The sequence below is a fragment of the Brienomyrus brachyistius genome, chromosome 1 (assembly GCF_023856365.1).
Source record: "Brienomyrus brachyistius isolate T26 chromosome 1, BBRACH_0.4, whole genome shotgun sequence".
In the NCBI taxonomy this organism is placed as follows: domain Eukaryota; kingdom Metazoa; phylum Chordata; class Actinopteri; order Osteoglossiformes; family Mormyridae; genus Brienomyrus; species Brienomyrus brachyistius.
In genome coordinates this window covers 21,107,140-21,122,765 of record NC_064533.1, presented here as the reverse complement: position 1 = coordinate 21,122,765, position 15,626 = coordinate 21,107,140, and the positions used below count along the sequence as shown (strand labels likewise).

General features: G+C 45.7%; 1 protein-coding gene across 2 annotated transcripts in view; it reads left to right on the top strand.

Moving 5' to 3' along the window:
- LOC125738315 (solute carrier family 22 member 23) overlaps positions 1-15,626 on the top strand; it is a 34,104-nt gene that overhangs the window by 14,205 nt on the left and 4,273 nt on the right. For both annotated transcript variants that reach the window (XM_049007174.1, XM_049007164.1), the window contains exons 4-9: positions 5,816-5,984; positions 6,087-6,214; positions 12,146-12,248; positions 13,134-13,363; positions 14,050-14,082; positions 14,239-14,362. In XM_049007174.1, coding sequence (XP_048863131.1) covers positions 5,816-5,984; positions 6,087-6,214; positions 12,146-12,248; positions 13,134-13,363; positions 14,050-14,082; positions 14,239-14,362 — 787 coding nt within the window. The remainder of the gene's footprint in view (positions 1-5,815; positions 5,985-6,086; positions 6,215-12,145; positions 12,249-13,133; positions 13,364-14,049; positions 14,083-14,238; positions 14,363-15,626) is intronic.

The window sequence follows — 15,626 nt, the reverse complement described above, 5'->3', positions numbered from 1 at the left end:
GTCTGGGATTTAAACACAACACATCCCTGTGGGGAATTCGGCATATGAGCTCAACTCCACCTGTCAACATTGTTCTGGATTTCAGAGAGCTGGTTATTTCTTACTGATGGTTTGTCCAGCCTCTAAATGCTCTAGGGGTGCCTGCTAAATGGCCCGATCTTCTATTTGGACCTCTTGCTTCTTTTTTGACTGTATATGTGTGTTTCAAAGGAGATAAAGATGAGATGTATAAGGAAGATGTACATATATATATTAAGCCACCACTGCCCATAAATATATATATATATATATATATATATATATATATATATATATATATATATATATATATATATATTTTTTTTTTTTTTTTTTTTTTTTTTTTTTTATGGGCAGTGGTGGCTTAATGGTTAGGGAAGCACCCTTGTAATTGAAAGATTGCAGGTTCAAATCCCCGACCAGCAAGGCACCACTGAGGTACCCTGAGCAAGGTACCACCCCCAAGCACTGCTCCCCGGGCACTGAATTAGCTGCTCCCTGCCATGTCACATTGTCACATATGGGTTAAATGCAGAGGACACATTTCGCTGTGGTGTGTCAATAATGACAGCTGATCACTAAATTCTAATATATTGTGTGTGTGTGTGTTTACCTGTACTTGTGCAAATACCAAACAAAAGAACTGTAAAATCTTAATACTTTGATGATAATTGTTATATTTATAAATCATGATAATAAAAACGATGAGTCATGTTAGGCCATATAAAACTCTCACTGAGAACTCTTGGCATAATGAATCTAAGAGTAGTATAGCACTCACACCCTAGAAATGTGTCATTGAGAGGATCTGCTTAGCACTCGTGAATCACTAGTGTAACAGTAGCATATGATTAAGTATAGCACTATTATAGCAATCAGCATGTCGCACCGCATTTATGCGGAACATTGAGCATAGCACTGGCATAGCATAAACCGTATCCTTAACATAGCATTGAGTTTAGCAGTAAAAGTAGAGGTATCATTAGCTTAACACTCTTACAGCACTATGGCAAAACTGGATTGTGTAGCATGTCTTTGCAAAGCCACATTAGCGTGACACCGGTGCATCTGCTTGTAGCTGTCCCGCAGGATCTAAGCGACAGCCGGCGGAACTCTAAGAAGAGTGACCCTTGACCCTCGCCGTGATGCAATGGTGCCGTTTCCAAGGGAACGCTGGGTTCCAGCATGGGCCCTTCCTGAAGCGGAGCACTGCTCTGTTAGTATGGCTGGGGGCTATTTCAGGAAGGTGGACTCCACAGCAAACATTTAGGTATTATGGCTTAAACACATGAATTGGTGATTTAAATACAAACTCCAAGGGTGTGCTGTAGTGTGTCTGAGGGACCGGGGGGGGATTTTTATAATAGTATGTGAAGTTCTTCTTTCAGTCTTAAGCAATAGTGCAAAATATAAGCCCAGTCTCTTCGTTAAACGGTATAAATCGCATCCAGAGTGCAAGACCCCTCTGGTTCTCCTTATCTCATTTTGTGCAGTTGAGAAACCCACAGATACGCGGTTGACCGAACACTGGACGCACACGCAGGAGTGATGAATGCGGCCTTTTGTGGCTGGCCTGGGTTCCCACGCAAAGCGATCAGTGCGCGATGCAGCTTGTCGTCCGGGGGGGGGACCAGGCCCTTGCTCACTCTTGCGCTCTCTCTCTCTCGCTCTCTCTTTCTCGCTCTCTCCCTCTCTCTCTCGTTTGTTCTATCCATCCATCCCTGACAGCCATGCACCGTGACTCACCTACTGCTCTGACTCATGCCGTCCGGGGTGCAGGCTTCGCACCCTCTGCTCGCCACCGTAAATCCACACAGCCTCATCCGGCCTGTTTTTCTGAGCTATATTTTTCCTTTTACTACTTCTTGGTTCGATTCTCTTTCGCTTAATGTATTAAACATTTATCCGGCATGTCAGTCAACACATCAAAGAGTATCATGCGCATTGGCTTGCATATTTGTTACAAAATGCTTCCTTTTATCTGCGTGGTATCAGGTCTTGTGTTTATTTGGGGGGGTCTCTGGAGCTTCTCCCAGCACAAAGTTTGATTCCTGATCCGCTGTACAGACATCCCGCCTCTCCCAGAAGTTCCGGGACTCTCCGACATGTTGCTAGCGGCTCCATGACGCCTACTCTCCTTCTTCAAAGATTCTTTATAAGCTCTAGGGTCTTTACTCACTCTCGCTCTAAAAAACAAATGTCCGGGATATTGTATATAATTAGCAGGCGTCAGGGAGCCTCTCTCAACATGCGGGAGACCCCTGGAACTTCTGGGAGAGACGGAATGTCTCCTGTGGGGATGTTAACGACCATGAAACATGCAAAAGAGCAGTCATTCCGTGGATGTTTTTCCTGACAATTACGATCATGATCCCGTCACTTCCTTGCTGTCCTGCTGTTCCTCATTTTCTAATTGTCTCGCTAAGTGATGAAGGACAGGGAGCAATGACTGCGCACCCCGGAGAGAGGCCCCGCTGTCCCCCTCTGCTTTCTGTGCCTCCTCTCTCTGGCTGTCAGACAAAGGGATCTTTCTAACAGCTGCGTAGTGCAGGATGAAACCCCCGCTGTGTGAATGGTATCCTGCGCCCTCCCCACAGCCGAGTTTGCATGCCTGTTTTCTTGGCCCTTAGCACAGCCAGAGCAACCAGCATAGAGGAACAGAGCAGCTGAAGGAGCTGGAGCAGACCATCCTAAAGCAGTCAAGGCAGTCAAGGCACTCTTATGTGTTCTCCTGCCATAATGGGGGAGGGTGGATGTTTGTCTTTATAATGAAAGACCAGACATGAAGTTTGAAGTCCATCAGTGTGTGTAGCAAACTGCTTCCCATGTTCAGGCAGCCTGTTCTGGCCAGCGTCCTGACATATGCCGAGTCTCGCTGGGGAGGCAACGTAAGAGGAAGAAGAAGATGAGCTGAACAGGGTCATTATGAAGGCCAGGTCCATCAGTGGTCTCCCGCTGGAGTCGCTGGAGGTCATGATGGAGAGGACAGTTAGGGACACAAATTATACTCCATCATGGAAAATGAGACTCATCACCTCAGTAGGGATCTTACAGAGTGGGGAAGTTCTCACAGCCAGACATTCATTTTCCCCAAATGCAGAAATGAATGCTTCATACCAAGTGCTATTCACCTATTTAACATATAGGTGTAAGTGGTTGATAAGCCTGTCACTTTGCAGCAGTTACGCTATGTGTGTGTCTCTGCGTACTGCATGGGCAACAGGATGTACTGGGTGGGGAGCTGTGGAGTAAAGTCAGAGGTCAGTTTGAAGGTTTTTACAGCTCTTGGGGGCAGGGTGATGGGGTTAATGCATTACTTGTGATCTGTTAGTTTGGGGGTGTGAGCCAACCCCCATCCAAAAGCAGCAAACCTTCCCGCATTAGTCCTGGGGCCCAGAAGTGCTCCTTGTTCCATCCAAACAGTGCCAGGTCCGAATGGTGACGCATGCGTGGGTGGCTCTCGAGCAAGGACTCTAGCAGCAGGGAGCTGGCCGGGCTGATATCCAGGAGCCAAGGTCTTCAGGGACTGGCCGTGGCGCAGGGAGCGGTCCGGACCGAACCATCTGCCGTTCAGGGGGCCGCTTTAATTTCTGCACCGAGGTCTGACTACATAGAAGGTCCCCCTCAGCCACTGTTGTTATGGTGCTGGCCGGAAGGGTGGAAATGTAACTTTTTCTCATCCCACACCTGGTGGTGTTTTCTCATGCACCTGATCAAACGTGTTAATGGGAATGTATTGTGTGCTGAGAGCCATTGTAATGAGTGAGTGCTGACTGTTGTTTCTTTGGAACAAGCAATTTTGGCTGGATGTTTGGGGGGCATCATGAGATGTAATGGCAGAGGGTAAACACCATGGATATACAGAGGGGCGGAGTCAAAGGGACACCTCTCCTGTCACTCACTGGTTCATTGGTTAATGATAAAGCTGCCCCCTCTGTATTAATTATGCCCCCCCCCCACCTTACAAAACCCTAGAATCACCTCTAGTAAATAATGAAGGGCCCTCATCTATAGTAATGTGGTTGTCCTCACTGGTTTTTGAACTATAGATGATGATTTTCTATGACAACCTCCCCCCCCCCCCCCCCCCCAGGGGTGGACTAACTAATCCAGGAACCCTAGGCTGTCATCAACATCAACTCTTAGCTGTTGCCAGTTGAACTAACTGTTCTGTTTTTGCAGAGGTTGGTGGAGCCCTGGTGTAGGCTATAGCCTAGGACAGAAATGGATTAATTTGCCCGTTTCCCCCAGAAGCCATTTAAGTAGAACAGATAATCGCTTTAACTGAGTGTTAAGAGACATTACCATGGCAAAAATCACTGGGAAAAGTGTCAGGGGCATGTCAACTCAACAGCAAGCTGCTTCTGTAATGATTTGTGTCAATTGGTCCAGAAGGTCAAGCGCCCCCTGCTGGTAGCTTCATGCCCCATACATCACTACTTATAATCCTCAGAGTCGAGTAAAACACCTGGGTGTGCTGTGACCTTTTGCAGGATGTGTCCTGCAGCAGCCCAGAAGCAAAGCCTCACTGATTTCATCCTCTGTGGCTGAAAGCCCTCGTGTGTCCGGAAATGGCCAGAGGACACGCCCCTTGTGGTCCTTTGTGGTATTACCTCATTTGAACTCGCTCACTCGTGTCTGTGATTAGCCTAATAAGATGCACATATATTTGTCTATGTAAAGCAACGTATGGCAAACACTGTGCTAATGTTACACTGGATTCACCATGTTCTGGAGAAGGACGTCATCATGGGGTGAAAGTTATAAGCTTTATTTTTTGGACTCTGTGTGTGTGTATGTCTGTGTGTGTGTGTGTGTGTGTGTGCGTGTATGTCTGTGTGTGAGATGACTATCATTAATATGATATATTTCATGTCTTTTGTCCTGTCCTATTTTAACCTGCAGCTGGTCAGTTTTTGTGTATCACTTGTGATGTCTGAATAGGAGAGTCCGGGTGTTTTATTACTGTGGGCCAATGAGAGTCACCACATTCTGTTGCCGTCAGCCGTCAGCGGTAATGGATGCCATTGCCAACTCCTTCTGATTCTGGAGACCCTGCCGGCTGGAATGGGCCCGGTCCTTGATGGGAGCTGGCCCCACCCTGGGGTAATGGCCCCGTCCCGGCCCGCTTTGTCGTTCCACCCGCTGACGAGTCTCATGAATGGGAGGGATTATTCTGTCCCTCGGGGAGCCTCATTGAAATTCCGGTCCCTTCCACGGGACGGGAGCGAGCTGCGACAGGCCGGGGTGTTCTCCAAACCTTGCCACCTTTTAAATGGCCTATCGAGCTAATACCATGAGGGTGGGGGAGGGGTGGGGGGTGTTGAGGAGTGATTTAGCTGAAATTGTGATAGCTTAGCCTCTATCAAGGATAGCATTGAGGTCTCTGCTGGTGAGAGTGTGAAATGCTGATTAAGTGAATGTGAAGGTCATCCAGACTGTGTGTTTGTGTGTGTGTGTGTGTGTGTGTGTGTGTGTGTGTGTGTGTGTGTGTGTGTGGCCTGGGCCTACATGCTGTATATCATTGAGCTCATGAGGTTCTGACACGTTTTTTATGTCAATCAGGTCTCATGTTTGAATCTACCAGCCTGCTCTGAATGTCACTTTTTATCCCAAAGCTACATTTTTAGAGCCTTTTCTTCCTGTTAAAAATGTATCCATTTACACATTGAGTCCTAGTTAATCACGCCCAGTTGGTCATGTGACCAGAGCGTGTCACCTGTGCCCACAGTTGCAAGGACTGTTGTGTAATACCTCAAATACTTGGTCACCTGACCCCTCTTCCCATATCCTCCAGGGATCGAGCTGTGTCTGCCAGACAAGCGCTTCTCCATGACTGTCGTGGCCAGCTTTGTGGTTTTAGCGGGTCAGCTGCTGATGCCAGGCCTCGCAGCTCTCTGCCGTGACTGGCAGGTCCTACAGGTCGTCATCATCTGCCCCTTCATCCTCATGCTGTCGTACATCTGGTAGGAAGCCCTGCCTTTTCATTCCAGTATATTGTGTGCATGTGCCGAAGTGCTCAAAATTGGAGGCAACCATGCCCCTGAATGCTTCTCTTGTTTGTGCAGGATTTTCCCAGAATCCCTTCGCTGGCTTCTGTCCACCCAGCAGTACCACCGCTCCAAAGGACTGATGTACAGAATTGGCAGGAAGAACAAGGTGGACATGGAGGTGGACACGACTGGCATCCTTTCAGGTACAAGGTTACTTTCTCATGGCATTTTTTTCTGGTTGAGTAGTAGCATCAGTGGAGAAAGCAGAAATTTCTGGTTTTGGGACCGGTCCACTACCATAGACACTTTTTCTTTAGCATGATAACTCAAAAAGTATTGGACGGATCTTTTTCAAACTTTGCAGACACATTGTATGGGTGAAGATCTGAAGACCGGAGACAAATCACACCAAAGTTGAAACAATGTCACCTGGTGGTAGAAAAGAGAATGGCAGCCTCAGATGTAGATCTGGTGAACCTGATTATATTGTGTCAAGTCACACAAAGTTGGGGTTTTAGCAAAGATATTTTTGGAGAAGTGGGGAGAGTGTGTGGGGGGGTTGGAGATTGTGGAGTTTGGGGGGGTGGGAGAAGGAGGGATTAGAGAGCGGGGTGATGATGGGGCCATCTAGGAAATACAGTATTGTTGTTCCAACAGCATCTAGCTGGTTAACTAGGTTAATGAGGGCCTCTCCACTCATGATGATAAATGGAATCACGTGACACAGGGTCAGCTATGGAAAGGTAGAAATAGGGATTCACTGTTTATAAGGATTGGGCAGAAGCAGCATTTGGAGAAAAGTGAGAATGAAATGGGAGTTAATAAATGGTGATGGGAAAGGACCAGTGCCAGGCAGTGTGGTTACATTTCTCTATGTTATATATATACAGCCATGGAAAAAATGAAGAGACCACAGCACAATTTTTTGTTTCACTCATTTCTCAATTTATTGATATGAATCTGTGAATAATATATTATTTCTTTTGCAAACTGCAGCCTGGTTCTGTTTCTCATTAATGAAGGGCTTCTTTCTCGCTTTATGGACCTTCAGTCCTGCTTCTAAGAGCCTGATATGAACTCTCCTAGCAGTGCACCTTCACACCTGAACCTAATGTTTCCCATTCCAGCTAAAGGTCACTTGATGTCATCCGAATCATGAGAAACTGTCACATAAGTTGACAGTCATCTATGGTATTAGAAAGTTGCTTCTGCCCTCTACCTGGCTGGTTTCTGGTCGTTCCCAGTGTCTCCTGTTCCCAGTGTCTCCTTATTCTTGTGTACTTCTGTCTTAGAGATTTTTAACGTGAAAGCAACCTGCTGCTCAGTGTAGAATTCCATCCATCCATCCATCCAATTTCCAAACCGCTTATCCTACTGGGTCGCGGGGGGTCCGGAGCCTATCCCGGAAGCAATGGGCACGAGGCAGGGAACAACCCAGGATGGGGGGCCAGAACCATCGCATGGCAAACTCATGCACCATTCACTCACACATGCACTCCTTTGGGCAATTTAGCAAGTCCAATTAGCCTCAGCATGTCTTTGGACTGTCGGGGGAAAGTTTTTCGTATCTTGCTTTATTTCAGTTTACAATAATTATTTTCTTGTAGTTTTAGTTTTCGTTACCAATTGCTGTCCTTGTTCCCTGTGGGGCAGTGCAAACAGAACATGTCTGTTTTTAAAGACCAAAGTGACTGGTGGAGTATGTCAGCAGTAATAAGAACAGTCATGAGAACAGTAACACAGGAGGCAGCATGCATGTGTTTGGAGAGGAGAAGTCATTAATCTTCCAGTGACAGACGGTGAGTCACGTGTGGTGTTGGAAACGCGTCTTCCTGGTGATGAGACAGGAAATCCACTTACATTGGTTTTCATATGTGGTGCTCCGGAACATTCTGTTCCCTGACATTCCGGTCCAGTTGAACCCCGCGTGACCCGGCACCCCAGGTCAGAGGTGGAACACGGACGCCTTCCAAGCTGGCATCCTGTTTCAAAGAGTCAGAGCCCTTGAGGGTCTGACTGTTATTAGTATCGTCGGGCAGTTTGACAAAAAGCGGACTTAATGACCCGAGCCGATGACCGACCCCGAAGAGACCTGCAGAGTTTCCCTGGAAAAGAAGTGGAGCAAAAGCCTAAGGGAAACAATGGCTGATAACTGAATCCGAAGAGAGGTCCACCATTAGCCAACCTGTATACCTGCAGCACTCCGGAAAGCAGAAATATACATTTGAGATTTTGTTGTGGTTTGGTGTGTTTGTCTGTTTCCATGGGAACACAAAACCACGTTGTGGATGCCCGTACATATTGTGACAGGAAGCCATCTCCAGGGTATGTACAGTGTCCATGCTGGTCCAATAAAGACATATCTCCTCTCTGTGTTTGCTGTAGGCTATGGGATGTTGCTAGACTCCTTTTACTGGAGCGTGTGCCTCAGTATTGATCTGCTGTTCCCATATTAATCCCCAGTGCAATCTCATGTTCAAGTTTAACAAGCGCCTATATTTGGTAGTGTGTTGATTTCGATTGATAATAAGAATGGATTTTATTCTAATCCACCAAGGCAAAGCAACATAGTTTAACCCAGAATTCAAGCAGAAACGCACTTTGCGTTCCGCATCTGTACAGAAATTGCTGTCCCTATACAGCAGTGTGCATGTAGTAGCCGAAGCGGGACACGCAGCAATCCGTGTATTGGCACACGAAACAAGAATCAGGATTGAGGAATGATAACACGATGGGTGTTTGTAAATAGTACCCATGATCTTATTTTGATTTGATTCAAACGTTATTGACTTCTGTAGATGAACATCAGTATGGTAGTGATAGTGGGCTAAGCAAGGGGAGTTTCAATAGCACACATCATACGTGCAGCAGGCATTCAAGATAAAAATTGTGAGTCGAGTAAAGGGTATAGGGGCGTCACGGCGACGTCGTCTTGCACCTCTGAGACCAGGCTTTGAGTCTCTCCCATGGCCGCATGTGTGCGGAGTTTGCATGATCTCCCTGTGTTGTTGGGGGGTTTCCTTCAGGTACTCTTGTCTGTTTCCCCCTCCCCGCCACACACAGAGCCCAAAAACATGCTAAGGTGAATTGGAGTTACCAAATCACCCACACGTGTTCTTGTGTGAGTGGATAGTGTGTGAGTGTGCCCTGTGATGCACTGGCACCCCGCCTCATGCCTATAGGGTCCAGACACCCTGTGTCCTAGCTTAGGACAAGCAGTTACAGGAGATGGATGGAGTAATGGGCAGCCTCTGCCCCAGTACAGCTTTATGTCTAGCAGCGGCCTTGGGGCAGGCGCTGTAATCCACGGCCAATCGGGAAGGCAAAGGGAGGATGCTTTGGTGTTTTGGATCAGTGCTTCCAGCAGCTTCCACAGAACCCCTCTGATGTGTCCGGGGTAGATTCTCTATCTTCTCTTGTGCCTTTACAAGCTTGGTGCCTGGGGGGTGTTGTTTTTAGTTCTTTTTTTTAAATAAATCTCTTTAAAACTTAATTTGACTATGGGATCAGAGGGAATAAATATGCATCCTTTAATTAGTGTAGTTCCAACTATTTAAGTAATTACTCATTGGCTTAGAGAACCGTAATTACCATAATTGGTCATAATTATGTCTGCCACTGTACTATTTTAAGGATTAATGAATGAAAAGTACAGCTCCTTTCAAACATCTTGTAAAGGATTTAGGAATGTCAAGGTAGGTCACATTGTGGCCTTTTTAAGTAAAGCCCGTGATTCCTGCCATGGGTCCCTGCTTTGCTTTGCATGTTTGTGAGGTCCAGTTTAAACGTGGAGTCCCCTCAAGACGGACTATCATTGGTCTGTTTGCTGGGTCTGTTATTGATGACTGTGAGGAATGACACTTTTGATGATGTCACACGTTTGACGGCTGCCTTCTGGCAGGTGGCTGTTGGGTTCATCTCACCTTCTTATTGAGCTGGAGCACGAGGCCTTTCTCTTTAGGCTGTTTTCTCTGCCCCTCTCCACGCCGCCCTTGACAGTGTCACTGCTGGGGGGGCTGACGTCACCACCTCTTCGGCCTGGTGGGACGGGGGGGGCTGCCTCTATGCCAAGGGGCTTATGTGATACAGAGCCAGCTCCCGACTGCACGCATGTGGGGGGCTGTCAGGGTGTGTAGGGCCACTGAGGTGTGCGAAAGGTTGTGAGGTAATTCTCCCCCCCTTGCTCTGTCCCATTCACATCCCCCCACCCCAGATGGTGAAGAGGAGTAAGGGAACTCACTGGGATGATCTTGGCATGGTTGTTTGAGTTCTACTGAACTCTATTCTATTATCAGTGAAGGTGGACCATGGAATTAGCAATGAGGTATCCATGTGTCTCCCAGCATGCAATGCCAGAATATTGGGGTGCCGATGCCTTTACTAACAGTAAAATCATATGGAAAAAAATATATATTGAGGTTTTGGGTGGGGCCACCCTGCCAGATCAGTTACTGCTTCATTTAATCAAATGTCAATCACAGTAACCCAAGTGAAGCTTATTTCAGTGACCGACATAATAATCCACCATGAGCTTTTAAGCACCATTTCGTATGTTTCTGCACTGAACTATGACTCTCCTGTGGTTACTCTGGGTGTGGTTAGCTCAGCTAGGATGTGATCTCCTGCTTTCTGGGATGTGTGAGACATGGGTGGAGAACAAGGTTTCTGGCGACGCGATATGTCGCCAGGGGAGGGTTTCCATGGAAACACCTTCAGCTTTTGTCTCAGCCAATAAAGCTTGAGCTCTACTGCCCCGCATTCCCGGCAAGAGTCCTGCTGTTAAGAAGCCACTTGTACGGACCAGGCAGCCCCTGCCAAACCTCAGCTGGCCCGTGGATGTTGCATTCTGTCATGTGATATCACTCATAATGGCAGAAATCCTACTTAAATATAGGTATAGACCACCCTCTGCCCCCACACTTCTCAATCAGGTCAGAACTCTTACAGTCAGTCAGGCGTACTTAAGTTTCCAGAATTTTCCGGAAGTTTCCTGAATGTGCCAATGCCGCTAAGGAAGCTTTAATTATTAATATGATTTTTTTTCTTCCTTTTATTTATTTATTTATTTATTTATTTATTTTTACAGTTTTACAAGTATTGTCTTAATTGTGTTTTTGTGCCAGCTTCCATATATTAAAACTGTCTACTCAGTTAAAATCGATTACTTCATTAGTGAAAAGCAGCAATTAAAAATATTCTTTACAATTATTCTGCAGTATGGTGGAAGGAACACCGGACATAATAAACGGCGGTCCCAATGGGCAGCAAACGCGTCGGTTCGGTCAAACCACTTAACGTCAAAAGTGAAAGAAAATGCAGTTGTCTGTCCGTATCGCAAAGCAGATCTTAAACATCACCACAGGATGATTGCAGTAGGAATTAATCTTAAAAGAGGCTGTCTTTCTCATTTTTTAACTTATTTCGTTGATTATTTTGCGTAATTTACTTTCTACGATTTCTGTATGTCAAAATAATCGCTGGTAAAACTAAGGTTAGCCCCGTAGCGTAGTCTCATAATCTTGTTTAATACAATAAATAATATAACCATACAATATTATTGTTTTTATTATTTGTTATTTGTTATGGTAACATATTGTGTGTTTTAGGATTGAACAATACTGGGAAGAGTACACCTTGTGATATTTTAAGTTTTTGTGATATTTAGGAGTTAAAAATTAATTTTGCAGCCAAATAGAACTTACTGTCTACAGACAGTCTGTCAAATAAACTGATGGTGTCGCCGTAAATTATGCCGACAGACACAACGCAGTACAGACGAGTCACTTGCTTTTGCTTAGTATGATGTCTATGGAATACAAAATATTTCCATAAAGTGTAATACGATGTCTTTTCATGATCAGTTCTTGTTAGAAGCTTCTCTTCTGCACTCATTTTTGTTTAATTCCCCCTTCCACTGTCCAAAAGCATGCAAATTAAGTGAATATACATTTTTATTACTGACAAACTGATTTAGGAGTAAAGGGGGCATTAACTGAGAAAGTGGCGTGATTGCCCAGTGGGACGTTGATTAAAGCTGGAAGTTTCTCATCAGGAATGTCTCTCCAGCGTGGCTAAAGGGTCCGTTTCCTGAAGCATTCCTCTTTGATATCTGTCGTCTCCCCCCCGTCTCGTAGAGCTGGAAAGGGAGCTGCCCAGGAAGCCAAAGCGGACGTGCATCATCAAGATGGTGGGCACCCGGAACTTGTGGAAGAACATTGTGGTGCTGTGCGTGAATTCGTAAGTGTGCGAGCCAGGAGGGCATTCTGGGAAGCTTCATGGCCACCACGCATGTGCGCGCGTGTGTGTCTGCGTGTTTGTTTGTTAGTTACTCCATTGTGGGGACCAGATTTCCCCAAAATGTGATTAAAACCTATCATTTTTACCTTGTGAGCATCCCCCTTATGGTTGAGGTTAGGGCTGGGTAGGGGTTTAGGTCGTCATGATGGGATCAGGGTTTTCCCCATTGAAATGAATGGCCAGTCCCCACAAAGATACAAATACAAACCAGTGCTTGGGTGTGTCTGTGTGTCATTGTGTGTGTTCACAGACCTATAAGAAAGCATCTTCATTTCCTCTCCTCTCCTGGCAGCTGGAGGCCCAGCGGGTGGCAGAACCCAGCTGTGTTTAACCTGGGGGGGGGGGGGGGGGGGGGGGGGCGCTTTGGCCTGCTTTCACTTTTACCAGGAATTTCCTCTCCTCCTTTCTCTCTCTTTCACTCCTCTATTTCCTTTTTGATTTATCTGCTGTTCCTTTTTAAATCCACTAATAATATGTTTGTTAAATATTAAGATGAGAGCTTTGTCATTATTTTGCAGTACTGTGAAATTTTGTCGACATTCCTTTATGTGCTGCAATTTTAAATCAATGAGAACAGAATGACAGAATGTTTTTAAGACAGTAAAACGTATACAAAAATATAGTGCAGACAATAGAGAGAGCAATAGCATTATACACAAGGTAAAAACAAATCAATATAAAATATATATATAAATATGCAGACTTCATTGTTGGGAAAGGCAGTCCCAAAAGTGCAGTTATAATTTGTGTAACATTTGGGCCACACCCCAAGTTGAATATTCATGAAGAGGGTTGGTGTGATCATGGCCTTCGGCTCTCACACAGGCTCACTGGGTACGGCATTCATCACTGCTTCGCACGCAGCATGATGGACCCTGAGGCCCGCGAGGGGTTCCACAGCTTCCTTGCTGATTACTTCACCATGGCAGGCATCGCGGTGGCATCGTGCTTGTCGTTGTGCCCGGCCGTGGTCCTACTGGGCCGCAGGGGTGGCCTGCTGGTCTTCATGATCGTCACCGCGCTGGCGTCGCTGCTGCAGCTGGGCCTACTCAACTGTGAGTGCTGGGTGTTTGGGTGGGGTGGGCCTGTCACATGTACATATGTATATATACAGTGCTGTGAGTGCTGGGTGTTTGGGTGGGGGCGGGCCGGTGTTTGGGTGGGGGCGGGCCATGTCACATATACATATGTATATATACAGTGCTGTGAGTGCTGGGTGTTTGGGTGGGGTGGGCCGGTGTTTGGGTGGGGGCGGGCCATGTCACATATACATATGTATATATACAGTGCTGTGAGTGCTGGGTGTTTGGGTGGGGTGGGCCGTGTCACATATACATATGTATATATACAGCACTGTGCAACGGTCTTAGGCAGTCGAAGACAATTGTTAAAATCATGTTGGTCTAAAACTCTCTGTCTGTTGTGTCTGCTTGGCCATTTCAAATCCTCTCCGAATTTTAGCGGGCTGTGTAATCTAACTAATGCATTAAACATCATCTTTGCCTAAGATTTTTGCACAGTACTGTATGTATATGTATGAATGCATAATGCATTTATGTATGTATGTATGTATGTATTTATAATGTGTATGTTTATATACTGACAATCCAGAGGGCAGGAATTTGATCGTAATGTTAAGGATCTATTAGGTTTTAATGTTTATTGTCCTTTTATTAACATACTGGTACATTAATATGCTTGTTTCCATTCTGCCCCCTCCTGGACGTACTGGGAAATGCAGTAATTGGGAAATACAGCCTGCGGCATGATATAGGTAACGTAATGATCAGTGCAATTCAGTGACCCAGTCTCATCGACTTCCTAGTAGTTAACCCCCTACCCCCCCCCCACACACACACACAGAATAATAAACCCTTGAGATGTGATAGACATATTTCAGAAATTCCCTCTGCTCCCCTCCCACTCACAGAGCTGAGGGACACGCTGAATAAAAAGTTCTCCGTGGCCTTCTCCATCATCGGCATGTTCTCCTCGCATGCAGTCAGCAACCTCAGCATCTTCTTCTGTGCCGAGATCACCCCCACAGTCATCAGGTGAGAGCTGTTATTCCTCCTGTGCCCACAGCACAGGTGGGGGCACCAGAGGACAGGCAAATCATTTGTAGTGGTTCAGCTGCCAGACCGGACTTAAAATATGTGGAACTTAATAAGAACTACCTTATTTTATGGGGTTTAGGCAGGTTATTGTTTAACATTTGGCTGTGGGTTTAGTGGTGCTGGGTTTTGTGCGTTTGGTCTAGGATCTTGATGCTGCAAAACAACGTATTTTCCGTTATTGTGCCATAATGGAGTTAGCTGCAGCTCGACTGGTGTCCTTTCCAGGGAGCGTTTCAGAAATGCAGATGGTGGGCGACACCGATAGCAGGACTCATGATGAGAGGAGCCGGCTGTGGTTTCTGTGTCATAGACCTGTTCTGACTAATATAAGCGGATTTTGGCAGCACCTACAACGTTAGTGGCGTTTGGGATGTGCTAAGCCGAAAGCAGTGTTTGAGATTTGGCTCCACCTAGTGGTCAAATCAGTATGACATAGGTTGTTGAACAACGGTCCTTCCTTGGGTAAAATGTTTTTCATAGAAGGCTTTGAATATTGTGAGCAGGGACATAGACAGATATTCTGGCAAAATGTCTCCTTCAGACCCCTAGCGGGGCCAGGTCCCCTCGGTGGATTCTGCCAGTCAGGCCGCTGACATTGCATTTTGGAACCCCTACAAAGTGCTGGGCCTCTTGAATCTGCCAGGGTATCCATGCCTTTCCAACCCCCCTGATTGTGAGTAAGGCTGCTGTAAAGCAGTACATATATCATTTTGATACTGACTTGTAGGTATTCCAGGATTCACATTTTAATATGTACACGCATCATTCAATCTCTAAGATACACATTATAATATACAGTCTCAGAGCTGTAGACACATTGTCCTGAAAATCACAAATTATGTTTGAGTACCTTCTCTGTTGCTTTTTGTTGTTCATATGGGTTCACTTCATTTGATTTGGACAGGGTAAATACAGAGGGGAAAATGTGTTTTTTCCCTTTCAGCATTTAATTTGTTAAAGACATATATAAATAATTATGGGTAACATTGTGGAATCTTGATATTTGTATAGATATCGGGGCAGTGTGTGGACATCTGTATGGGGTAACTGTAGGGCTGGGCGATATGACCTCAAATCAATATCACGACTAATTGAGCATTTTACATTGATTTCAATTATCAAAAGATTTTTTGTTTTGTTTTTTTGCCCTCTTCACTGACAAGGTTTGTACTGTAAATATGCTCAACTGTTAAAGCTGGGA